This window comes from Pygocentrus nattereri, chromosome 20 (assembly GCF_015220715.1).
Source record: "Pygocentrus nattereri isolate fPygNat1 chromosome 20, fPygNat1.pri, whole genome shotgun sequence".
NCBI lineage: Eukaryota > Metazoa > Chordata > Actinopteri > Characiformes > Serrasalmidae > Pygocentrus > Pygocentrus nattereri.
In genome coordinates this window covers 36,892,784-36,918,045 of record NC_051230.1, presented here as the reverse complement: position 1 = coordinate 36,918,045, position 25,262 = coordinate 36,892,784, and the positions used below count along the sequence as shown (strand labels likewise).

Genomic DNA, 25,262 nt, shown 5'->3' with positions numbered 1-25,262 from the left:
CCATGGCCATTCCAGTGCCCTGTCCTAAACCCGATGAAAACCTGATGAATGAGCTGAAGAGAAGTGTCCAGAGAGGTTCTGGAGAGATTTTGTATTGAGGAGTGGTTTTATATTCCTTGCTCTGTACACTCCATTATAGAAGAAGACTTGGAAAATGAGCAAGCATAACAATTCTGAGTTACAATAATTTAAAGGTTTGTTTTCCCCTGTATTTTAGTTTGAGATTGAGCTGATTAACCACAAAGACATTTATTTTTTTGCCAATTTTCACAAAGTGTGGCAACTGTAGTTGACTGTTGTTTTCATACTGACTGAGTAATTTAACAACGCTCAAAGTGTCTTGTACTGTTTTGCTCAGGCCCACCTGATATTGGCCAGATTGTTCAAAAAGTAAAAAATTGTGATTTAGAAATTCCATTTATCAAAGCCTTCTCTGTGATTTGTTCTGTTGAATAAATGAAATCAAAAAAGTAATGAATGTAATAAAATTAGCATAAGATCTTTTTTAAAAGCCTTAATCCTTTTTAAAAATGGCATTATAATGTTACAGAAAAGTTTCTAGTTGCTGAAAGGAATTACACTTGAATAATGACTGCAGTTTGTGGAGGTGAAAAGGACAGGCTAGCAGAGCAATCCTTCCCCACATAGCACTGACAGGTAAACTTGTCTGCAAAGAACTTAAGGTCACTTAGAGAAGGTACACCAACAGCTAGGCGTTTCCCGTTCCCTGCCTGAATCTGGAAGTGATCTGGGTGGAGGTGTAGGTAGTCGTCCGAGTTGGGGTTCTTGCGGACACAGCGTCCGTTGCTCTGGCACAGAGTATCACTGCAGAGTTTAGCTGCTGCAGTTACGTTGACTACATATGGGTTAAGTGTGGATGGCAGGTAGGCAGCCAGGGCTTCACAGGAGGGCTGCAGGGGAGAGAAGACACACAGAATGAGCCAAATTAAACCACAGTCTAATGGATGAGTGTCCAGGTCGTCTGTCCTCTGTACGTCTTCAAAAGAGTGCAATTTTAACTTTCCGGAGGGGTAGCAAATGATGTTTGAAATTCCAAGATTTTGTTTAATTAAATTTAAAAAATGCATGCTGTGTTAATGTAGAAAATCTCTGTTTGAATGTAAAAACATTAAGTGGCAGCCAATACATTCTTAGCCAGGAGTTATATTAATGATGCAGCACATTTGATGCAGCATATTTGAATTAATTTAAGGCATTCTTTCTGCAATCTGCTCTCTGCTCTCATTTTGATTTTAAGAAATTCCATATGAACTTGGACCTCAGAGGCTATATTCTAGTTAATTTTTTTACATCATGTTCTGAGACACATAAGCTGGACGTCTGTCCCACCACCGTCTTTTAAAGATCAGAGCATGAACTTCGTCTCCTCTGCAGACCAGTGTCTGCTCCGCCGTGTTGAACGGTATAAACTCTCACTGTGACGCGACGCACATGCAGAACGGACTTAAACTTTCCGATAGGGAATGTAATCGGATACAGGCATTTAGACGGATATTATTCTTCTATGTCATGGATTATTTACAGGATTACCCACCTCGTTCAATCAGATAGAAATTGTATTCTGAATGGCCCCAATCAGACTAGACTAATCCAATTGAGGAGTTTACATGGACTGACACTGATGGTCAGTCTTGGTTCAGGAATGGTCACTCAACAGACCCAGACCTTCAACTTACTGCTGAGCCTGCATGTTGAGTGAATTTCACTTATGCTCTTTCAAGCATCTGAGCTATATATTATTTTAGGGTTCCCCTCATTGCAATGCCACAATCCACACTTAGATTAGTTGCCCTGATCAATGCCAGGTTGGAGGTCCCATTATAGGAGGTCCTGCATTGAAAGGCCCACTATGGCCTCCAAGTTGGTTGATATTCCATCAGCTAGCTCTGACCTCTCTTGAGTCGTAGCTAATTAAAGCAACTTAGGAGGTTTTTAGAAAGAAAAAGGCCCAAATTCTGCACGCTTATAGTTCATATGATTGTGCCTTAGACTTCCTCCAGGGTTCCACTCCTCCATGAGGAATGAAAGGCAGCATTCAATACTCCCTCGGGACACTATGAACACCTGGTCATGCCCTTTGAATGAAAGAACATCCTGGCTATCTTGTAGTGCTTTATTGATGAGGTTCTGCAGGAGACCATGAATCACTATGTGTTTGTCTACCTTGATAACATAGCCTTTAACTGCTAGTGTCTAGACAAACATGTAGATTCTCCAGATTTTACTCAAGAACTATTTGTCTGTCAAGCTGGACAAATCCCTTTTCCATGCCCAGTCACTTTGCCTGGATTAGTGGTATCAAATATTTGACGGACTGTGGACCCTGCTGTGATGGGAAAAAAAAACAAACAAAAAAAAAACTGTGGATCCAACCTTATTCTGCTTAGTTCAAATATTTCTGGGCCGCCCTCACTGTGGCCGCCCTCACAAAGTGGACCCTGGAAGCACAAAAGGCTTTTGTAGAACTCAAGCACCGCCTAATCTTAGACCCAACCCTTCAAATACAGCAATAGTAGAGGCAGATTTTGACGTGGGAGCCATCTTGTCCCCAAGAATGAGCCCCAGTTATAGTCCTGCTGAGGTTCATCATCAGTTGCCCACTTCTTTGCTGGGTAAGTTTCCATTTGAGTGCCACTTTCCTCCTCCCAAGTTGCCAGAGAACAAGGCTGAAGTTAGTGTGGGGACAGAAGAGAGCTTTTTTTCAGTAATTAGGATGGCCAGCATCAGAATTATATTAATTTATTTAAAAACAGCTCAGTCTTGAGTTCATGTTGCCACATGCATGTGTCTCTTGATCTAGCCAATGACTGTCGCTATCACTCAGCTCAGAGTCTTTGGACTTCGGTCCTTCCTGAGTTCTCTCACATTGCATATATTAAAAAAGCAAATTAGGAAAATATTTAAATTTGTTTTCATCTTTCATCCAGCAAAGGAAAGTAATAAAGACAAAAATATATATTTTAGTTTAGTACAGATAATGAGTTTTGGTTTTCCCTCCCTTTGTTAACTTTTGATTTCTATGCCAGCAACTGCTTGTCAGTGACTCTACTGATCTGTGCATCCACTTGCCCCAATCCTTGGCCCATGGCTTGGCCCATACATTGCAGTCTTGCAACAAGGAGGCTGTGGGTTCAATCCTCAAGTGGTGAAGGCTGCTTGGGAATTGAGTAAAATAATACTCCTAAATGCATCAGAATAGGAACATGTACCTGTTTTCAACAACTGTCTTGCAGCTCTCAGGTTGAGAATTATTAGTTTATATTACTGTGAGCTTTTTAAGATGCTTTATATCAATCTGACATGATTAATGTTAAGAATCATACTTAGTGTGTTTGCATATAAAAATTAAAGAAATCAAAATGTAACATATTCAACTATTTACACAGCGATGCTTAGGTTATAAAAAAACAAAGAAATAGCACTGTGTGTGATCCATGTTACCTTGTTGTTGTAGTCAGCAGTTGCACCCCAGAGCACTGCCCCTGATGCACCTAAAGCTGCACTCTCCCCAATAGTTCTGACTAGATCTGCCTGAGGAGGAGTGAAAGGAAAGAACAATAAGTTTGAGAATTAATGTGTGACTGTAAATTTACAACCACGTCAACACCGTACTCTACCATGCATTGCCTTATTAATTGCCTTATTCATTTCAGAAGCTGTAGCCTCACCTCACTCAGGTATTCTTTGTTCTGATCACGGAAAAGAGGTCGCAGATAGACGTAAATTGGAGATGTGTAAACTAGATTTGGAAGAGCAGAAACCCTTACAGCTTCCTTTACCACACCCCTGATGAAGAGAGCTCCTTTATGACTTTCCTTCAGAGAGAGGGGCAAGTATGCAGAAGGGAAAAAAGCTGTACTGGACTCCCACAGCCAAAGAAGCTCATTGTTACGAGCTATTTCCAATGCTGGACACTCTCCTGTGTACCCCGTCTCATTCCATCCATAATTGTAGCAATTTGGAAACAGGTAGTAGCCCCAGAGGTACTTTGGACGTTGTCTGATCCCCAGATTCATTGTCTTCATCATGTAAGACTTGGCTGCTTTCTCAAACTCTTCCTTGGCAACAGTAACAGCATTGGCAGCAGATAGAGATGGATCTTTTGCTTGAGCATATTGAATTGACTGCTTCCGATAGATGTCTTTGGAGTCCCAGTTCCTTGCCCACAGTGGACGCCATGCTTCCCAATCAATCACTGACAAGCCAGGGTTGAACTCAGGAAGGTACTGGGTGATATCTCTCCAGGCTTTCTCAAGGTGAGCAGTTAGGTTACCCTTCTGGGGAATACCCCCATTATACTCCTTCTTGGTAGAGGGATCTATGTATGGATACAGTCCAAGCTTATTGGTGTAGAAGAGGAAAAGAAACTGATCAGGTTCACCGGTTGTGGTGGTTACAGCCTGGAATACAGAAAAGTCCAAAGAGATGTTGAGGTTCTTGCAGACATGGGTGGGTGCATTCCATATGACTGCAAAGGGTCTGTCTGTAAAGAGAGGTGCAGCCGTAAAGGGCAGAGAAGAGGCAGTGCTGAGGTAACAGTTCAGAAGGAGGATCAGGATGGACAGGCAAATAGGAGGTCCTCCCCACTGCCGACTGAAATGACACACTGTTGCACCCTAAAGAAAATGTACAGTAATCATACTATAGGACATATATACTATGAAGAATCAAGACATAACCTTAAATTCATCACAGATTCTATTGTAATGTGACTTCTGTAATTTTGCAAATTGGACATTGCCACATTTGGGAAAAAAGAATCATATATACACACATGAAGATTGTTTAATAAGTAACTGGTTGAATTAGGCTGTTTAAAAGCATGCCTCACACTATGAAATATAGTTTGGTAGCACATTATCCAAGGTTATCATAATGTATTTTTTCATGATAACATTCAAATGGTCATCAAGTCATTTTAAGTATTTAAAAATCTTGGCATGTAATTTAATTGTTAATATGTATTAAATGTAATGTCTAACAGAATTAACAACACCGCAATTTACACCTTAATTTTCCATCTAGCTTTACCTTATATTCTGTCCCCAACTACAAAACGATGAAGAAATTTTCTTTTTCGTTGTTCTGTTGCCTGGCCCAATGACTGCTTACCAGGATCAGCAAAGGCTAAATGTGTGAGGAAATATATTGTTGTAACTTGACTCCAGAAAGATAAATATTATATTATCCATCCATCCATCATCGTTGACCGCTAGTCCAGACAGGGTCGCGGTAGCAGTTGGGAGAGCAGAGAATCCCAGATGACCCTGTCCCTGGCAACTTCCTCCAGCTCATTCCCGGGGACCCCAAGCCAGCCACTCCCAGGCCAACTTGGAGAAGTAATCCCTCCAGCAGGTCCTAGGACGACCCCGGGGTAGGCCGTGCCTGGAACATCCCCACCGGGAGGCGTCCAGGGGGCATCCGGATCAGATGCCCGAACCACCCGAATCAGCTGGCTCCTCTCAATGTGAAGGAGTAGCGGTTCTACTCTGAGCTCCTCCCGGATGACCAAGCTCCTCACTCTATCGCATAGCGCGTAGCCCGCCACCCGACGCTTGTATTCGCGATCTCATTCTTTCGGTCATTACCCACAGCTCATGACCACAGGTGAAGGTAGATTGACCGGTAAACAGAGAGCTTTGCCTTATGGCTCAGCTCCTCTTTACCACTACAGTCCGGTACAGTGACCGCATTACTGCTGCCGCCTGTCCCAGCCTACGGCCGATCTCACGATCTCTCTTCCCGTCACTCGTGAACAAGACCCCAAGATACTTAAAGTCCTCCACCTGGGGCAGGTCCTTTCCCCTTACCTGAAGTGGGCATGCCATCCTTTTCTGGGCCAAGACCATGGACTCAGACTTGGAGGTGCTGGTACTATAAATATTATATTAGAAATGTTTAAATAGTTTCAGACCATTTTGTTTAGGTAAATCAGACCAGCTGTACAGAAGCCTAACATGGCCAAAGGTAAACTAATCAGTGGTTTACCATTCTATTAAAAAGGCCTAACAGATTAACATTTAGTCTAAAGAGTTACGACATTTTAAACTAGGAAACTTAATGAGTTGCCCGTTTTGATGTCTTGCAACAGCATCTCAATGGGACTCAAGTCAGAACTTTGACTCGGCCACTTGAAAACCTTAATTTTCTTTATTTTGAGCCATTCAGAAGTGGAAATGCCAGCGTTTAGAGTCAGCTCACTGCCCATATAGAGACTATGGTGGGTCTCACCTTCAGGGGACATACAGCAGTGGTTCATGACAGTGTAGTGCTGAATGTGTTCATGCTAGTGCTTAGGCTAGTACTGCTCCAGCAGTAATTACAGCTTGAAATGTGCCTGAAGGAGGAACTATGGCAGGCGCAACAGATGGAGGCGATTTTAGGGAAAATGCACACGATCAGGTTTGTCATAGTGAGGGCAGACTGCATTGACAGTGACCATGAGGAAGAGATGATGTGTGGCACAGCCCTTGTGCGAGTGCCAACGGAGAAGTGGGGTGCTGGTGATGCAGGAAAATATGGCACTGTGCTAGAAATTGCAGTGAGCCTGAGCCAGCAGGGAAACAGAAGCAAGCAAGGAAGCTCAGCTGCCACCATGGACATTGTCAAGTGCAGCATAAACACCACCTGGCTCACCGTGCACACTGATATGGTTTCAGCCAACCTGTGTCAATGTACCCAACATGACCAGGTGGCTGGGAGGTCACCAGCACCACGCTCAAGTTAGTCATCAGTGCCAGATTCACCTGAGAGGGAGAGAGTGGCTCCTGGTGGGGACTGAGCCAAGTACAGTTTTGACTCACACCACCATGGGAGGCATGCACACTCGATTTAGATTTCCTAGCAGCACTTGAGGCCATGCAGGGAACTTAAACCAGCCAAGAAAATCAGGATCTTTACTGTGCACCTCCAGAACAGCCCACATGCTGCACAGAGAAACCCACCAAGCTCCCCAGCAGCACTACAGTGCTGTCAAAGCCCTCTCACGGCTTCAGAATCCCCTCCACATCCTGTGGCTATCCAGGAAGACTGCGAAACCCTGGCAGCAGCAGACAAACCTGAGGCTTCAAAGACAACCCTGCCAACGTCCCCAGTGCTGCTAGAGCACTGTCAAAGCACCCAAGCATCATCAGAATCCTCTCAAATGTCCCTCAATGACCCAGGGGGGCTGCATCAACTTGTCAGCCACAGCAGACAGCCCAGAGGCCAAGCCTGGGGGAATGCCAGCTACAACCTCAGGCTGGGCGTCCTCAAAGAGGAGGCCGCAAACTCCTAGTCTCTCTAAGGCTTTGGTCTGCTGGACTTTGTTACAGGATATGTTGTGTAGACATGGATCTCTACACGGTGCAGTCTGATAGAAGGTGTACCTGAGTGTAGACATGGTTCTCTATATGGTGCAGTCTGGTAGAAGGTGTACCTGAGTGTAGCTGTGGTTCTCTGTGTGGTGTAGTCTGGTAGAAGGTGTACCTGAGTGTAGATGTGGTTCTCTGTGTGGTGCAGTCTGGTAGAAGGTGTACCTGAGTGTAGATGTGGTTCTCTTTGTGGTGCAGTCTGGTAGAAGGTGTTCCTGAGTGTAGATGTGGTTCTCTGTGTGGTGCAGTCTGGTAGAAGGTGTTCCTGAGTGTAGATGTGGTTCTCTGTGTGGTGCAGTCTGGTAGAAGGTGTTCCTGAGTGTAGCTGTGGTTCTCTATGTGGTGCAGTCTGGTAGAAGGTGTTCCTGAGTGTAGATGTGGTTCTCTGTGTGGTGCAGTCTGGTAGAAGGTGTACCTGAGTGTAGATGTGGTTCTCTGTGTGGTGCAGTCTGGTAGAAGGTGTACCTGAGTGTAGATGTGGTTCTCTATACGGTGCAGTCTGGCAGTGGCTGCGGGCTGCATGGTCTCCAGAGCCGTCCCCGTCAGGCCTGATCTTTTCTTCTTCTGCAGGAGGATGTAGAGCTGGTACAGCAGGCGCGTAGCCGCCCCCGGCTGGCCCTGCATCACCGCTTTAGCCATGCTGAGGTCAAAGGGAACGCCGAGCAGCTGCAGGGTGGGTTCCAGCCTCGTAAAGTTGTTCAGCTTCGCATTGGCTGAGCTGAAAAAGGCCCGAATCAGTTAAATTAAAACTCGGGTGCTGTTCATACACTGTGACAATAAAACCTCAGATTCTTGGCCTCGTTTCCTGTGAAGAACATATAAAAGACCCTAAATGAGGGAGGACAACACGGCCAGGCTGCTGACTGGCTACAGCTGCTAAAGGAGAACCCTACGCTGGACACTGGTGCTGTTTCAAACACTTGGTATTTTTACACGAGTAGTTATGACTGAACAACAATAATGCGGTGGGTTACCGGACCACCGAGTAACACACACATTAACACCACACAACACAGAGTGGGCAGGGCGTTGCACCGTGAAGGTCTTTTAGGGTCTTCTTTATGATATAATGCCCCTCCCTCTTTCCTAAAAGCACGTCAGAATAAAAGTCTGTGTGGTGCATGGTCTGTTGTGCCGAGTGACACTCAAGCAGAATTTACGTTTTTAAAATTTTTGAATATTTTATGTAACAGGTTATGTAATGTAAACAGGCTATTTTATGTAACAGTGTGATATTATTGATTTCAAATATAAAATCATTTTATTTAATAAAATAAACGTAATAACTTTATTCACCTAGTTCAGTTTTTCTCTGCTAGCAGTTGGACGGAAGCATCATCTGACAGTTTCCGTCTTTCGCAGGAATAGGTGCCTAAAATGAGCTTTGCAGCCTCACTGACCCAGCAGCCTCCACACACTCACCCCCACTGACCCAGCAGCCTCCGCACACTCACCCCCACTGACCCAGCAGCCTCTACACACTCACCCCCACTGACCCAGCAGCCTCCACACACTCACCCCCACTGACCCAGCAGCCTCCACACACTCACCCCCACTGACCCAGCAGCCTCCACACACTCACCCCCACTGACCCAGCAGCCTCCGCACACTCACCCCCACTGACCCAGCAGCCTCCACACACTCACCCCCACTGACCCAGCAGCCTCCGCACACTCACCCCCACTGACCCAGCAGCCTCCGCACACTCACCCCCACTGACCCAGCAGCCTCCACACACTCACCCTCACTGACCCAGCAGCCTCCAGACACTCACCCTCAGTGACCCAGCAGCGTCCACACACTCACCCTCACTGACACAGCAGCCTCCACACACTCACCCCCACTGACACAGCAGCTACCGCACACTCACCCTCACTGATCCAGCAGTGTCCACACACTCACCCCCACTGACCCAGCAGCCTCTACACACTCACCCCCACTGACCCAGCAGCCTCTACACACTCACCCCCACTGACCCAGCAGCCTCCGCACACTCACCCCCACTGACCCAACAGCCTCTACACACTCACCTTCACTAACCCAGCAGCCACAGCTCAGTACTCAGCCCTTCCGCTCCACCTTAAGCGCCGTAGCACTGACTGCTAAGGATTTCAGGAGGACTGCCAGATCGTACAGAGACGAGATCTTTAAAGTCCAACCAACTTTCCTCAGCACAGAACATAGTCACGCTGTTTTTTAGGTCCAACCGACTCTCCCCAGCATGGGACACACCCACAAAGATCTTTAGGTCCAACTGTCTCTCTGCAGCATGGGATACAACTACAGAGATCATTAGGTTCAACCAACTCTCCCCAGCATGGGACACAACCACAAAGATCCGTAGGTCCAACCAACTCTCTGCAGTATGAGATACAACCACAAAGATCCTTTGGTTCATTCCCCAAAACAGAATTCATTACGAAATGTTCTTAGGTCCAACCAATATTCCTCGCACAGAATTTAATAGCCAAAAAACTATGGTCCAAACAAAGTGTCCCAGCACAGCATCTACTGACAAAAACATTTTCTCTTTTAATCAAACCTGTATTCAATGGCACAGAATTTACAAACATGTTTTGGTCCAACCAAAATTCCTTAGAAAATAATTTAATAGTAAAGATGTTTAGGTTCAACCAGTATATTCCACAGCACAGCATCTGCTGACAAAAACGTTTTTATATAACACAAACTTTCTCAGAATCTACAGGCAAAGGCATTTGGGTCCAACCAGCGCTCCATAGCATGGGATCTACTGGGAAAGACATTTTGCAGTAAGCGAACTGTTTGACTGTGAAACATTAATCGTAATAAACCTGCATACAGACATTAAACTAACACATTTATAAAGGCTTTTGTCCTGAAGGTCACAGGGACGTATCACGGACGTGCATGAATGTAAAACTGCTGATAAACGCTTCCTGGCGCTGCCCCATGTAAGAGCAAGAGGAAGTGCTGTTAGACTCAGATGAGCGCCTTTCCATCCCAGACTGCAGGTTCCGGCTGAACGCCATCGTCTCGGAGAGGCCCGCTGTACAGCTCCTCCGGTGGATTAGTGAAAGCAGGCTGAAGGAATGTTTGCTGAAATAAACGATATAGAGATGTTTAGGAAGCCGAGCGATTAAACACTGAAACACCGAGGCTCAGTTACGCCACTAAAGCGGCTCTCAGTCTCTTCTCCAGCAGATAGGGAGGGCGTGATGGAGGTGTGCGGTCTGTCCATCCTTTGGAGCTGTTTAATGAAAGACCACTGCGTCGGGATATCAGCTCTGTAAACCCAGGCCGCTGTGAGCTCCCTGTCATTTGGGAAATACAGCGTTAATGTTGAGTAGATTAAAAATAACATTCACGAATAAAAGATTATAGGAGTTTATTGATCTTTAAGGCCTTGTTGTTTTCTCCCAATCATCGGAAACAAACATGTTTCCTTATATTTAAAACATTTGGGCAATGTCTGACTACACATTCAAGTCTGACACATTCGTCATGTTTATGTTTTACACAAAATAACTTATGTAATATTTATTAAAACTCTATAAACTAGACAATAAATGTATTTTAATGCATGTGTAAGTTAATTTAACGGGAGGATCAGTGTATAAAATGACACATTATATGCTGTAATTCTCTGTTCACGTCATATTTGTCAAGTTTTCCGCCTCGAGATTTTAAAACAGGAATTCTCAATAGCTCAATAAATCTTGATGTTCTTCAGTTTCTTGGTAGCTTCTAATTTTTTTAAAACCTCTGAAGTAGATAAGAATCATTCTGTATATATATACATATATAAATTTAATTCTGGCTCCTGAGTGTGTGGAGCTTCCTGTGGGCTGCCGTGTTTCCTATCACTGTGTAAAGGAAGCTCCATGCTACCTTTACCGTTGGATGCACTGAGGTATTCAGCTGTTTAATTGTTTAAAAGGGAGTTTTAATTGGTACCGTATTAAGGGATGAAATACGTGTTGACAAATTTCCTCTTATCTTAAATATTCAGTACTGGGCAAAAAGAAAGTCATGAAAGTTGTTTAGACTGGTTGATCTCAGCAGTGAGTGGCCCAGTAAACGCTGTATAATGTTAGAATGAACACAGACAAGTGAGGATAAGCACAGCAGTCCGTGGCCAGAATGCGTTATCAGCACGGCTATGAATACGTAGGTGCAGGAACCGGAATCCTCACGTTCGCACCTTTTCACATAGCAAGTGATTTAGCTGGCCGCCAGAGGCGTTGACTCAAGTCATATGACTTGATCTGATGAGTTAAGACTGAAGACTTGACAGAATGAAGAACGACGTTAACTCGATCCTCAATGACTCAGACATTGACTCTGACTTCAGCCTTAAGACTCAAAGACTTGAGACTTACAGTGGAAGTAAGGCGGAGAGTCAGACTGCAGACGGGACTCTACACCTCCCTTTACTCATGGAAATCCATTCATTTCCTGACCTAAATCTGACACAGGGAATGTTATTCAGTCAAGCTTTTCGAATTCTGGTTCGTCTCTATCAGCTGGAAACAAGCGTCTGAAGAAACCCACCAGGCCACCTGACCGTTTTCCTCACGGTAGCAAAGCTAAATAAACACGGCTCTCTATATTTGACCAATTCCAACAGCTTCTGCAGGTAGAACAAGAGCAGCTTTCACCACGAGGCTGAATTCGCCTTCTTATTCAAACTCATTCCACCTTAAATGGTGCAGCGGTGCTCCGGCGCCCGACTGCTGCACCTTTTAAGGTACAACGGAAAGTTCAAAGGAGTCAAATTTAGCTTCATTTTTGATTCGCTGTCTTTTCCGTAAAACTTTGCTCAGCTTAGTCATTTTGGCTTCTGCTCTGCTTTCATCTAAATTAAATTCAGACTAGGGTTGTTTTTAGTTTGCTGAGACAGTTTTAGCGCTCACATAAATTTTAGTGACCGATTCTAAAGGGCAATAGTCTCCTTCACAGCGCTGCATTAACCTTTCTTCTCTCAGACTGAGCACTGCACACACTCGACGCCATAAACCCTGATCTGCTCCAAAAAGATACAAAACATGAATATGTAAAAATAAACAAAGGTGTCCTCAAGGCCCCCCAGCAGAAAGCAGCGTCCACGCTGCCTCAGGAGCAGGAGGAGCTGAATGGTTTCATCACCAGTGGTTCCTGTAGGAGCTGGTTTCAGCCAATTAGTGGGGAAGTCGAAGCTGCGTCATCACTGGATGAAAGAGGGGGCAATGTCCCACCACTGACAGGGAGGAGGAGCCCTCAGAAAGACATTAGCCCATATCAGGGAAACCCGTTTACCCCATCTCCTCCACCCACCCCCCACTGTCACACACACACACACACACTCAGTGCTAAACCTAGCTCAGCTAGTGTCGAGTCAGGAGACTCACTTGTGACTTGCAGCTTGCTCCAACCTCTGCTGACCACTCACACCCACCGGCACTTCATTAGAGATGAGAAGTGTTTCTGAAGGTGCTCCTGATGTTCCTGATATCCACAATTTGCTCAGAAATGTGACCAAATTAATCACGAAGACTATAAAATATTGTCATATACCCCCACATCAGAGTCATATAGCTGGAGGCCAAAAGTGCTCAGACATACACTATATTCCAAAAGTATTCGGTCAGCTGGCTTCACACGCATATGAACTTGAGTGGCATCCCATTCTTAATCCAAAAAAAGTCTGATGAAGAGGAGGACTGCACTGATCAATGTCCGGCGCGCTATAGACCTGAGCCTGTCATTCGCATGGAGGACTGTCCCTCGGAATGGTGGCCTATTAGGGTCACACCCCAAATCGGCCCGCCTTGCTCGCAGGTACTTAGCGACACCTGCCGCGTCAGCACTTTGTGAGAGGTTGTTTTCTCTTTCTGGGCACATTGTGCAGAAAGGGCGAGCTGCTTTGTCATCAATGTGACCAGACGTGTGTGCCTAAGCAGCTGGTGTGGGTCAGCAAAACAGAAGCTGTGCCTAACTGCATTATTCAAAATGAAGGCCGACCTGTTGAACTGATGACCGAGGCCTGTTGTACTGAGGAGAGTTTGATGGAGCTGGTTTTTCTGTGCACTTTGATCTCAACATGCTGCAGCTGTGTGGTGTGAAACTACACTCTTTAATGACGTCCGACTTTCTGTAATTTATTGTAGTTTGCGCAGTGAAGACTGTGAAGACCTACAGGCTGTGACTGAATTCAACTTCAGCACAATTGAAGTTTCCTGTAGTTTTTATTTTCTTTTGTTACACACATCTGAACCGAGACGCAGCAGCGTGTGACTACATGTGGTATATTTGAGACCGCGGCTCCCGAATCCATCACAAATCCCGCTCTGTGTTTTGTAGGTTCCGTATTCCTGCCCATGTGAGTGAATAAAACTCCTATACGTTTTTCTCTCGTCCCAGAAGTTTTTAACACAAGTACATTTAGCATAAAATGAGGGGGACTCTCTGGTCTCTAATGACAGAAACTACAAAGCCATCTTCCAGGTTCGACACCTGCTGACAGCAGCACACATGATTTTTAACTGTTCTGACTAACAGAAAACACAGTGTGAGTTATATACTTATACATACTCATATACATATACACACACACACACACACACACACACATATACTGTACACTTTACCAGAAACCCCCTCTTGTAGTCCTAAAATTATTGAAAGCACATGGTGGGTGTTTCTAATAAAGTGGCCAATGAAGGCTTTCTGATCAATTGGCCTGTGTCTGCACTTTTTCAGGATGATGGGAACTTTGTGGTTTATGGCTGGAAACCAATTTGGGCTTCAGACACTTGTGGCAAAGCAGGAACTCGCCTCATAATGCAGGAGGACGTAAACCTGGTCTTGTACACCTGGGATGGCCAACCTTTGTGGGCCTGTAACAGCTGTCAGAACAGCATCACCAATGACAACAGTCTGTTCATCAATAACGACGGCAACCTGGCTGTCCAGAGAGGATCCACAGTGCTCTGGACATCTAAAAAATAAAAGCTCCCTGTCCACTCGAACACCTTCGGTCATATGGCCACGCTACTGCTGTGATGCCTGACTGAATGAAGTGAAACACACTAACGGGATTAAAGAGTTTCTGTTATTTTAATCTGTGATAGCCGTCAGTGACGGCACTGTTCAAATGGCCAAAGCAAAATAAAGCATGACTGACAACAGTCTTGGAGTTTTTATTCAAAATGTTTGGCTGAATAAGAAAATTACTCATCAACCCCTCGAAAGCAGAAGGAAAACATTAAAACTACATTACAGAAAATTCCAATGGAAGAACATGTGAGCGTGAAATGTTTGACCGCTTTCATGGGAAAATGACTTCCTTCCTAACACACGCATTTCATTTGACTGGGTCTATAGAAGGAATTATACATGAGACTATGTATAGAGCATAACACGGCTAAAATAATCATTCACTGTATTTTTATTCACTGATATTTTAGGTCAATTAGTGAATGGATGTGTTATTAATGTGCAGGAAAACACCATAAACATCGTTTTGTAGATGCGAGTTCAAACGTGAACAGCATGAACTGATAAACTCGATGATTCTGATAAACTAATTTATGATCAGTTGGTGGTTTATTAAAGAGAGCTGTAATAAAGTGACCCTGTCCAGTGAATTCACACATCACATCAATGTGCTGCTCTTGAGCGATTTTAATAAAGAGTAGTTTTCAGTTACATCTTATGTCACGCCGTCGGGTCGTCACGCCGGCAGGTCGTCACACCGGCAGGTCGTCAGGCCGGCAGGTCGTCACACCGTCGGGTCGTCACGCCGTCGGGTCGTCACGCCGGCAGGTCGTCACACCGGCAGGTCATCCTCTAGCCCAGGAGTCACCAACCCTGCTTCTGGAGAGCTATCCCATTCAGCTAATCCGAGGGGTGGATTAGGGCTGACTAAAATATCTGCAGGAAGGATTCAAGGATTCAAGGATTCAAGGAGATTTTATTGTCATTCGCATCACATGGTACATGAGGTGGAACGAAATTAAGATCTCATGGTCCAGTTTACACCCAAGAGCTGTTATTAAAATAGATAAATATAAGCAAGATACAAAACACAAAATAGAAGTACACAAGAGAGGAGAGTAGGAGAGGAGGCAGTTAGCAGCAATATGAAGTCCAGAGTGCAAGTTGCTATAGCAGCATGTAGTGGATAAAGTGTCTAGATAAAGTGTCTCAGTGCGGTTTAAAGTGACAGTGTTTGTAACAGTAATTGTTCTTGTAAGTGTCAGTGCAGTGTGTTCATTTGGAATTTAAGAGCCTTACAGCTTCTGGTATGAAGCTGTTCCTGAGTCTGGTTGTTTTGCACTTGATGCTCCGCAGCCTCCTGCCTGAGGGGAGCGGGACAAAAAGTGCGTGTGCTGGGTGGGTGGGATCCTTCCTGATGCAGGTAGCCCTTTTCCTGCATCTGGAGGTGTAAATGTCTGTGGTGCTGGGGAGGCTGACTCCAACAGTCCTCTGTGCAGCCTTCACCACCCTCTGCAGTGCTTTCCTATCTGCAGCCGAGCAGCTTCCATGCCACACGTTGATGCTGGAGCACACGACGCTCTCCACCACACATCTGTAGAAGGAGGTGAGGACTGCCCTCCCGAGTCCAGCTCGTCTCAGCCTCCTGAGGAAGTAGAGCCGCTGATGTGCCTTCCTGACCAGAGTGGAAGTGTTGTTGCTCCAGGTGAGGTTGCTGCTCAGGTGCACACCCAAGTACCTGTAGCTGTCGACCACTTCCACCTCAGAACCACCAATGTGCAGAGGGAGGTGGTCATGATGGCCCCTTCTGAAGTCCACAATCATCTCCTTCGTCTTATTTGCATTGATGCAGAGGTTGTTCTCTCTGCACCAACCCTCCAGGTGTTCCACCTCCTGCCTGTAGTTGGTCTCATCCCTGTTTGTGATGCATCCAACCACTGCTGTGTCGTCCGCAAACTTCACAATATGACAGCCTGGGTGGATAGGTGAGCAGTCATATGTAAGCAGTGTAAACAGGAGGGGGCTCAACACACAGCCCTGAGGGGAGCCAGTGCTGAGGATTATGGTGGGGGAGGAGATGTTGTGGATCCTCACAGACTGCGGCCTGTTGGTCAGGAAGTCTAGGATCCAGTTGCACATGGAAGAGCTCAGTCCAAGTGAGGAGAGTTTTGTTATCAGGGTCTGGGGAATCATGGTGTTGAAAGCAGATGTGAAGTCCACAAAGAGCATACGAACATAGGAATCCTTCTGCTCCAGGTGGGTGAGGGCAGTGTGGACCACAGAGGAGATGGCATCCTCTGTGGATCGATTACTCCTGTATGCATACTGGTGTGGATCCACAGTGACGTTGATGGTGGCTTTGATGTGGGTCTGAACCAGTCTTTCAAAGCACTTTGTTACTATCGGCGTGAGGGCTACTGGCCGGTAGTCATTCAGACTCGTCACTGCAGAGCTCTTGGGGACCGGGATGATGGTGGCAGTCTTCATGCAAGAGGGGACTGCTGCCTGGATGAGGGAGGCGTTAAAGATGTCCGCCAGGACGTCAGAGAGCTGGTCAGCGCAGTCCCTTAGCACCCTTCCGGGGATGTTGTCCGGGCCAGCAGCTTTCCGGGGGTTGATCCTCCTCAGCGTCCTCCTTACTTCTGCTGGCGTCACGCTGAGGGGCTCCTCTCCTGGTGAGTGTGTGAGTCTGGTGCTGGGGGGGGTGTCAGGGTTCTCAAAGCGGGCGTAGAACTTGTTGAGAGCCTCAGGCAGGGATGGGTCTTTGGAGCTTTGTGCAACGTTGGATTTGTAGTCCGTGATGCACTTGATGCCCCTCCACATACTCTGTGGATCCTGGGAGGAAAAGTGTCCCTGGATTTTCAGAGCATATGCGGCTTTTGCCCTCTTCACTCCAACAGTCAGCTCTCTTCTAGCCCTCCTGAGTTCACCTGAGTCCCCAGACCTGAAGGCAGCATCCCTGGCTTTCAGCAGAGAACGCACCTCTGCGTTCAGCCAGGGCTTCTGGTTCGGGTAGCAAGTCACAGTCTTGGTGGTAGTGACATCCTCCGTGCACTTGCTGATGTACCCGAGAACAGCAGATGTGTACTCCTCCAGGTCCAGCTCCCCCTCACACTCAGCAGCCTCCCTGAAGACCTGCCAGTCTGTGCAGCCGAAGCAGTCCTGCAGCACAGCGTCGCCGTCACTGGGCAACACAGTGATGGTCTTCTGTGTGGGTTTGGAGCGACGCAGTGGGGGGTGGTATGCAGGTGCCAGCATGACGGAGATGTGGTCGGAGAGCCCGAGGTGGGGGCGGGGGAAGGCTCTGTACGCGTCCCTCACGTTGGTGTAAACACGGTCCAGCGTGTTATTACCTCGCGTTGGGATGTTGATGTGTTGGTAAAACCTCGGCAGGGTGTTCGTCAGTTCTACGTGGTTAAAATCCCCCGCTACCACGTAGAACGCCTCCGGATGCTTGTTCTGAAGCGAGCTGATGTTGTCATAAAGCTCCTTCAGCGCGTTGTTAGCATTAGCATCCGGTGCTATGTAAACAGCAATCAGAAACACCGCCGAATACACACGAGGCAGATAGTGAGGCCGACACTTCACAGTCAGCTGTTCTGTCGCCTCGGAGCAGTGGCTGTTTACCAACACACAGTTTGTGCACCAACCTTTGTTTATGTAGACGCACAAGCCGCCCCCCCGGGCTTTCCCGGATAGCCGGTTGCGGTCCGCTCGGAAGAGCTGCCGGCCGGCGAGCTGGAAGGCTGAGTCCGGCATGGTGTGGTTCAGCCAGGTTTCTGTGAGACAGATCACAGCGCAGTTCCTCATCTCCTCAGAAACACTCATCCTCAGCCGCAGCAGGTCCAGCTTGTTATCCAGAGAGCGGACGTTGGACAGGAAAAGCGACGGAATCGGGGGTCGGTTAGCATTAGCCTTTAGCCTAGCTAGCACGCCCGCGCGTTTCCCCCTCTTCTGCCGTCTGCTGCACCGCCTCCTCCTGCTCTTTGTCTGCGGCGCTCTGCTCCCCCACACCGGCACTCGTAGGAGCTTCAGCCTGCCCAGCGTAGCTCTGATATTATTGTCCAGTGTTGTTGTTTTCCTGGCCAAACTGTCCTTGATCCTCAAAAGTTCGGTTCTGCTATAACTCACACGCGTGGGGCGTGTGAAGTTGGTTCCAGAACCGACGTAAAAACAGCTTAAAACAGGGTGTACGCTCGGAGCGTGAGAAGCCGCTGCGCTACTGCGCGCCGCCATCTTGTTTGATTCTGTTCACCAGAATCAAACAACCTCACCAGGAGCAGGTTGGTGACCCCTGCTTTAGTCCTTCCTCAGTGGTCACAGGATGCTGCCCACAGGAAGCTGTTGGCTGCATATTTCTGGTTGGTGGACTGTTCTAAGTTCAGTAGCGACACTGAGGGGTTTAATCACTCCAGCAGCACTGCTGTGTCTGATCCACTCAGACCAGCACTGCACACACTAACACACCACCCAAATAACACTTGCTCTGTGGTGGTCCTGTGGGGTTCTGACCAATGAAGAACAGGGTTAAAGGAGGCTAACAGAGTATTAGAGAAACAGATGGACTACAGCCTGTAATTATAGATCTACACAGAGCTCCTATACGGTCAGTGGACCTGAAAGGATGGACAGCGAGTGTAGAAAACTGGTCATAATAATGTGACTCGTCTGTATGGCTGTTTACCTGTCTTTCTGTCATTTTTTGGCTCTTTACTGTTTCCTCTTTCTCTCCCTTTTTCTTTATCAATCTGCCCCTTTCTGTTATTTCAAATGATATATGTTACTAACTCTGCATATTTCATAGCCAATCCATTAATTCTAGGAATTGTGTAGAATAAAATATTCCAAAACATTTACTTTAAAAAGTGTCTTTAAGAAATTTCATATTGTTTTGGTAACGTTTACTTCTCAGTTAAGGATTTACTCAGGTTTTATGTCTCAGGATGTCTTGTATCACCAGTAGGCTTGAGTGTGAGTGTATTTTGGCCTATTAGGACCTATTATGCTCATTTTGATTCTTAGACGTGCACAAAAGGCTACATGACACACAAAATAATGCAAATAAACAGAGAATCATGCTATCCCTCCTTTGAAGTAAAAGGATGTCAGATGAAGATTTAAAGGATGTTTGCCCATTTTGAAAATGGGAAGACAAATTAATAAATGAATGACGTTCTTTAGGTTCTTCGAAGTCAAAAAGAAGACAATAGTCCTCTGAAGAGATCAAGACGGTGGAAGACAAATTCATGGATATCCTCTGGCAGAGTTCCGGGTAAAAAAGAATGTATAGAATGTATAAGTGCAGCTCCAGCAGCACTTAAATCCAGAAACTGGGAAGCAGTTAGGTTTTATGTTAAGAATCGCATAACTGCGATTAACTAATCTGTCTGTCTATCTATGGATCTATTTGTTGATCTATTGTCTTTCTATTTGTCTACCCGTCTCTGTTCCTATGTGGATCACTTTTTTCTTTTCATTTTAGCATCTTCCCTCCCTTCATTCTGTTATTCCAACTCTTTATTATATAATTTCTACATAATTTACAAGGTGCTCCCCTCTTTTTCTATAACTCTTTTGTGCTTTCTCCATCTCTTTTTTGTTGTATCTCCATGTTGTGTCGTTTCCTTCCTCTGTTTTCTAACTCCAAGAAATGTTATGACCAGTTTACCACTCGAGATATTTTGTATAACTACACGTTCACCCAATTTGTAAAAAAAAACAAACAAACAAAAAAGACTTTAAAAGGAAGATGCAGATTAAAAACGATACATTTGGAGTAAAAAATTGATCAAGTTTTTTTTCTAATACTGCACTGACATACAAATGTATTTATGTAGTGCTTTTTACAGCCGTTTGTCACAAAGCAACTTTGCAGAAAGTGTCAGAACATCTAATGAGCAAGCTAAGGGTGAGGAAAAAATCTGGAGAACAGGTGAGCAAGAGAATATTGATGACTGTTGATGACTATGGTCTGGAGTTCATGTGAATTATGTTTCATATTTCCTTAGAAATTGAGGGAAAAAGACATTTTAAAAACATTTAAGATGTGGTCCCCACTGGTAACCTTCCAGACATACACATGACATATGACGTCATATTTTCATATGCAAATTTTTTTGACGTCACTGGTTCCCACAAGGATCTCTCACCTGACAGGGTCCCCACCTGTATGCAGAATGTCAGGTCTGGCTTCTGTTGCGAATTCTTGTATTTTGAAGTGATCGGCATTGCATTGGGATGTTTCTGAACTCAGATCAGCTTCTGCCTTGTCTCCAAACACTTCAGAAAGGGTGGTTCCCGCCCAGCTGCATCTAGTCTTGTGTCCCCACCATGTAGCAAAGACACGTATGTGTGTGTGTGTGTGTGTCTGTGTGTGTGTGTGTCTGTGTGTGTGTCTCTGTGTGTGTGTGTGTGCGTGTGTCTCTGTGTGTGTCTCTGTGTGTGTGTGTGTGTGTCTGTGTGTGTGTGTGTCTGTGTGTGTGTCTCTGTGTGTGTGTGTGTGCGTGTGTCTCTGTGTGTGTGTGTGTGTGTGTGTGTGTATGTGTGTGTGTGTGTGTGTATGCTCACATCACTCAAAGAATATGACTATTAAGTTTAAAGAGTTCTTTCCAATGTGAAAGGGTTCTTCTGTTGTAACAAGCCTGACATCGTAACAATAGAAGAACCGTTTCTGGTGCTTTATAGAACCCGTTTCAGAAAGCTTCTATGTAGAACCATCTTGTAATAGCCGTTCACTCTTTGTCCCTTTCTTTCTCTGTTTTTGCTTTTTTCTTGGTTTCCCAGTGCTGTGTGTTTTTGTGTAGCTGCCATGTGCCTTTGTTTTCCTGTGACACGTGCTTTTGTTGGCCTGTTGGCTCCTCCCCTGTCCTGCCCAGTCGTCACCTGTTCTTTGTCTCCTAGCCCCGCCCTCTCACAGGTCTCAGGTGTTCCTCGTTTTCTCTGTTAGTATTTATACCCCTGTCTTTGCTCAGTCCCTTGATCTTGCATTGTCTAAATACTCTGTTGCCGTTTCTTGTTTAGTTCTGGTTTAATTGTTTTTGTCTTGTCATGGATTTATCTGTTTCACTCATCTCTGCCAAAAACAATGCGCACTTGCGTCCTGCCTCAACGCCTCCTACAGTACACATCTACAGTACGTTCTCCATTAAATCTGAAGAACCCTTTCATGATGCAAAGAACCCTTTGATCATGGTAAGTGTTCCTTTAGCATTCATGGTGCTATGTAGAACCAATTTCTTCACCAAAGAACCAGTGATGATTGTTCATTATTGAGTACATTTGGGGAAAATAGTGTAAACCAAATCTTTGAAGCCCAGACTATCTGGGCTGTTTGACAGTTGTTCCACTTCTTGGCGATGATGCTTTCAGTCTGCAACTTTCTAAAACATAGTGAGCCTGTTTACAGCCTGCAATACGTGTTTTGTGTGCAGATTTAATCTGGATGTACTATTCCCTGTTATGATATCAGACAACAAGCTTGGCTTGGATGATTCCATCAAGCTGGAGAGCAGGGAGGCTCTTGGTTCAGGACTAACTTCAGATTTGTGTATCCCCATCTTTCATGTTGTTGATTGTACCCAGCTGGTCAGCACTCAGCAGATACATTTCTGCTCACGTAATTGGATTCAGATCAAAATTGCATTCTGTTAAGCTGAAGATCCGCCTCTGACCACCTCTGAATGTGTTCTGAGTAACTATCGTAATCTGCTCAGACTGTGCTGGAGACGGCTTCTCATGCACTCAAGTGAAATCCACAAGAGAGCCAACCTCCAAAAGCACGTTAGGTGTAAACAGGCCCAGTGTAGATCTGATCTAATGGACTTTCTGACTTGTTTTAGGTGGTTCTCAGGGGTAAACGGACCTGACCTGCTCCTTCCAGGACCATTCTGCATGTATCAGAAATCAAGTATAACAATCAACTCTTCAGCTTTGAGAGCACCAGATATTAAACATAACAGATTGTTATGATCATGTGTTTCAGTTTCTGGAAAACTTTGAAGTGCTTTACATCCCAGAGGGCCGGCAGAGTTTAGTGCTTCTGTGATATTAGTATACCTGTCCACACATCCTCCCTTACCTTGCCCTGTTCAGAGGGATTAGAGGGTAGGCAAGGCAAAGTCACACAAGCACCAAAATTGACACGCTGATTTGGTGCTTAAACGATGTCACGTTTTCTAGTCATACCCTCACCTACCTTTGGCCTAAACATAACCATTCAGAGGGACTGAAAGAATGGCATGGTAACCTTACAAAGGTACCAAACGTGTCAAGCTTTGCTGTCTCATCAGGATGCTAATCATATCTGAACATTGCTTGTGCAACATCCCCTTACCTACCCACACCCTCACCCAATCTCGACCTTAACCTAAACATTCAGAGGGAGCGGATCAAGGTAAGGCAATGTCACACAAAGACAAAACTCATCACATTTTCCCAGCTTACTGGGACACTATGCCCAAATTTAGTCAATCTAGGTCAAAAGGACCCTTAAAGCCTTTGACAGTGTGAAGCCTTATAGAAGACAATAGGTGGATGACATTTGCACTGGGAGGCCTGGAGAGGCAGGGCAAGATGAGAGGGTCACCAAAGTCAGAGCATGTCCGCCTGAGGGGACACAACACACATCCAAATTTGGTGGCTCTAGGCTGAAAGGACAAGGAAATATCTCCAGAATGAGCTTGTTGGTGCAGGCCTCAGGCCACTAGGACTTTCCCAAACCTACTTCCCATTCCTGACCACTTAGCGGTCCGGCACGCCGATGTCATCCGGCACATCCCCTCTTCCCAGTCTGACCCCCTGACTATACATCTAGGCCTATGACTTGGCCAATATGGCCGCTATGATTTCTGAAAACATTGGTACTTCTAAACTGCTGTGCTTTGGATGATTTGGTACTCTTTGAATGGAGTCCTATGGGATTCTAGCGTTGGCCCACTGGCAGATACAGTGATCGAAGCCCACTTTGGTACTCTCAGGCTGCTCTGGTACTGGCCGCTTTTGGTCTGTTCAAAAGCCACATTTGTGTCAAGTGGCTTAAGTCAAGTTCATTGTTGTAGATCTCAGGTCGCTCAGCACCATGACCCTTCAGAACATACAGTATACACTACATTCATCATTTCTATTCCATTTTAATTGATTTATTAGACTTTAATACTCAGTGGTCCAAAGTGTCAAAGGACAAAGACTTTGTAAGGCCACATAATGTGATGCAAAGACCGAGCTTCATTATTTTGACAGTGAAACTGTTGATACTATTTCCTACATATAACTATGCACATCTCAGACCTTCCTGTCTATGTGTGGAAGTTTTTTCACAAGCACAGAAAAGAGGAGAGGTGTGAGATGGTGCTTTCATGAGTCAGTGAAATAACTAAAGGTTCAACAGGTGGGGAGCCCAAAGGAGACCAAAGACGTTTCATTGTTTGTAGTAGATTTATTTATTAGCTTTAGGAGAAATAGCATGCAAGCAAAATAGAGCATAATTCAAAACCCTGATTCTACACCTGCGCAATCACACATGATTTGATACAAGAATTATAATTCATTTCATGTTCATTTCATTGATTCATATCCATTATTCATAGTCACCCTTTAAATCTATTTCATCTTTAAAATCATGGATGTTCAGCCTACAGCACTTTGGTACTAATCCAGCATCAGTTGCTCAGTCTGCTGAGTTTGAAAAGCGTAGAGAAATGGAAATGCGGTCATCGGAAGTGTGTCAAAGACATCAGTCCTCAGCAGGACACCCCCATAACCAGGCAATGCTGAAAGAGAAGTAAGCACAGAGTCACATTATGTTATGTAGTAACACTGAATGCATGATGGTATGAAAGAGAAGCAGTCTTTCTTAGTGATGAATCACCTTTAAAAGGAGAAAGACAGCACAGAACAAGAACACACCTACTTACCAGTGGACTAAATGGGCTCTTCCATGTACACAGTGCGAACAGGCAGCTTAGAGTGGCATATGTACTCTCCGCCAATGAGCTGGGTCTTATTAAAGGAATTTGTAATGGTCAGGTTCACTGGGATCTTCACCTCTACCTCCTTGGCCTGCACATTCACAGTGATCTTGCTGTGGGGAGGGACAGTGGCCGGCAGGGGGACTTGCATGCTCTTCTTCGTGGTCTTGGTGTTGCTGCTTCCTTTCTGCACAGTGAAGGTCTCTTGCACAGGAAAGTCATACACTGTCTTCAGCTTAATGAGGTCAACATCAAATTTTGTCCCATTCCTGATCTCCTCAGCATTGCAGAAGTTGAACCTCTCAGTCGTGAGGACTTCATACGTTCGATACAGATCTGGACAGAAGATTTGCCGTTGGTCAGTGGCGTTGTGGCCACAGATGGAATCAATGGTGACTGACTTTGCCTCTTCTTGCTTCTTGTCCCAGAGGAGAACCGCTGTAACTTTGGGTTTTCCTGGCTTCAGGGGACGCAGATAAGTCAGAAGGTCATTGAACGGCCCGTAGACGGGCACATCATGATGAGCTCTGGCCACCATTATGCGTCCAGTTTGGTTTGCATGCTCGTAGAGGACCCATGCCCCCCTCTGCACTTTGTGAGAAGATGTTATGTCATTAAAACAGTGACTGCAGAGGTTGGTCTCACAGTTGATCACAAGGCTTCTGCCCTGGTAGTGGACATGCTCATACAGTGTGATCTGAGGGTTTGACAAGTCCTCAGTCACCAACTGCAGAGAAGAAAAGGTGTCGTTCTCGTGGTTTTCCAGTCTGGCATATTCTCCTTCCTCAAAGACTGATTGTGGGCCAGAGAAATGGACATCCCTGTATGCCACCCAGGGGTTGCCAATCACTTTCAGAGAAGAGATGCAGTCGTTGAAATTATGATCAATTAAGTTGGAGACATCGGAGGTGAACTCTTTGCTGAGGCCCCTGAAGTCAACATGCTCGTAGACAATGATCTTGTTCAT

At 45.6% G+C, this 25,262-nt stretch overlaps 2 protein-coding genes across 2 annotated transcripts; both read right to left on the bottom strand.

Annotated features, from left to right (window-relative positions):
• Positions 1 to 575: 575 nt before the first annotated feature.
• On the bottom strand, positions 576 to 6,280 carry spam1 (sperm adhesion molecule 1). The gene is made up of 4 exons (XM_037531550.1): positions 6,253 to 6,280; positions 3,690 to 4,627; positions 3,463 to 3,552; positions 576 to 911 (listed from the first exon to the last, which is right to left on the bottom strand). The coding sequence occupies exons 1-4, from the start codon at positions 6,278 to 6,280 to the stop codon at positions 576 to 578; spliced, it is 1,392 nt and encodes a 463-aa protein (XP_037387447.1).
• A 17,968-nt stretch (positions 6,281 to 24,248) lies between these two features.
• LOC119261760 (epidermal differentiation-specific protein-like) lies at positions 24,249 to 25,262 on the bottom strand. Its single transcript, XM_037531385.1, has one exon. The coding sequence runs from the start codon at positions 25,260 to 25,262 to the stop codon at positions 24,249 to 24,251; it is 1,014 nt and encodes a 337-aa protein (XP_037387282.1).

Coding starts and splice junctions, on each gene's coding strand:
- LOC119261760 (XM_037531385.1), bottom strand. CDS start 25,262: ATGAACAAGATCATTGTCTACGAGCATGTTGACTTCAGGGGCCTCAGC.
- spam1 (XM_037531550.1), bottom strand. CDS start 6,280: ATGAACCACTGCTGTATGTCCCCTGAAG. Junction 4,628..6,252: donor CTGCTGTATGTCCCCTGAAG/GTGAGACCCACC, acceptor AGGGTGCAACAG/TGTGTCATTTCAGTCGGCAG. Junction 3,553..3,689: donor ACAAAGAATACCTGAGTGAG/GTGAGGCTACAG, acceptor ACTCCTCCTCAG/GCAGATCTAGTCAGAACTAT.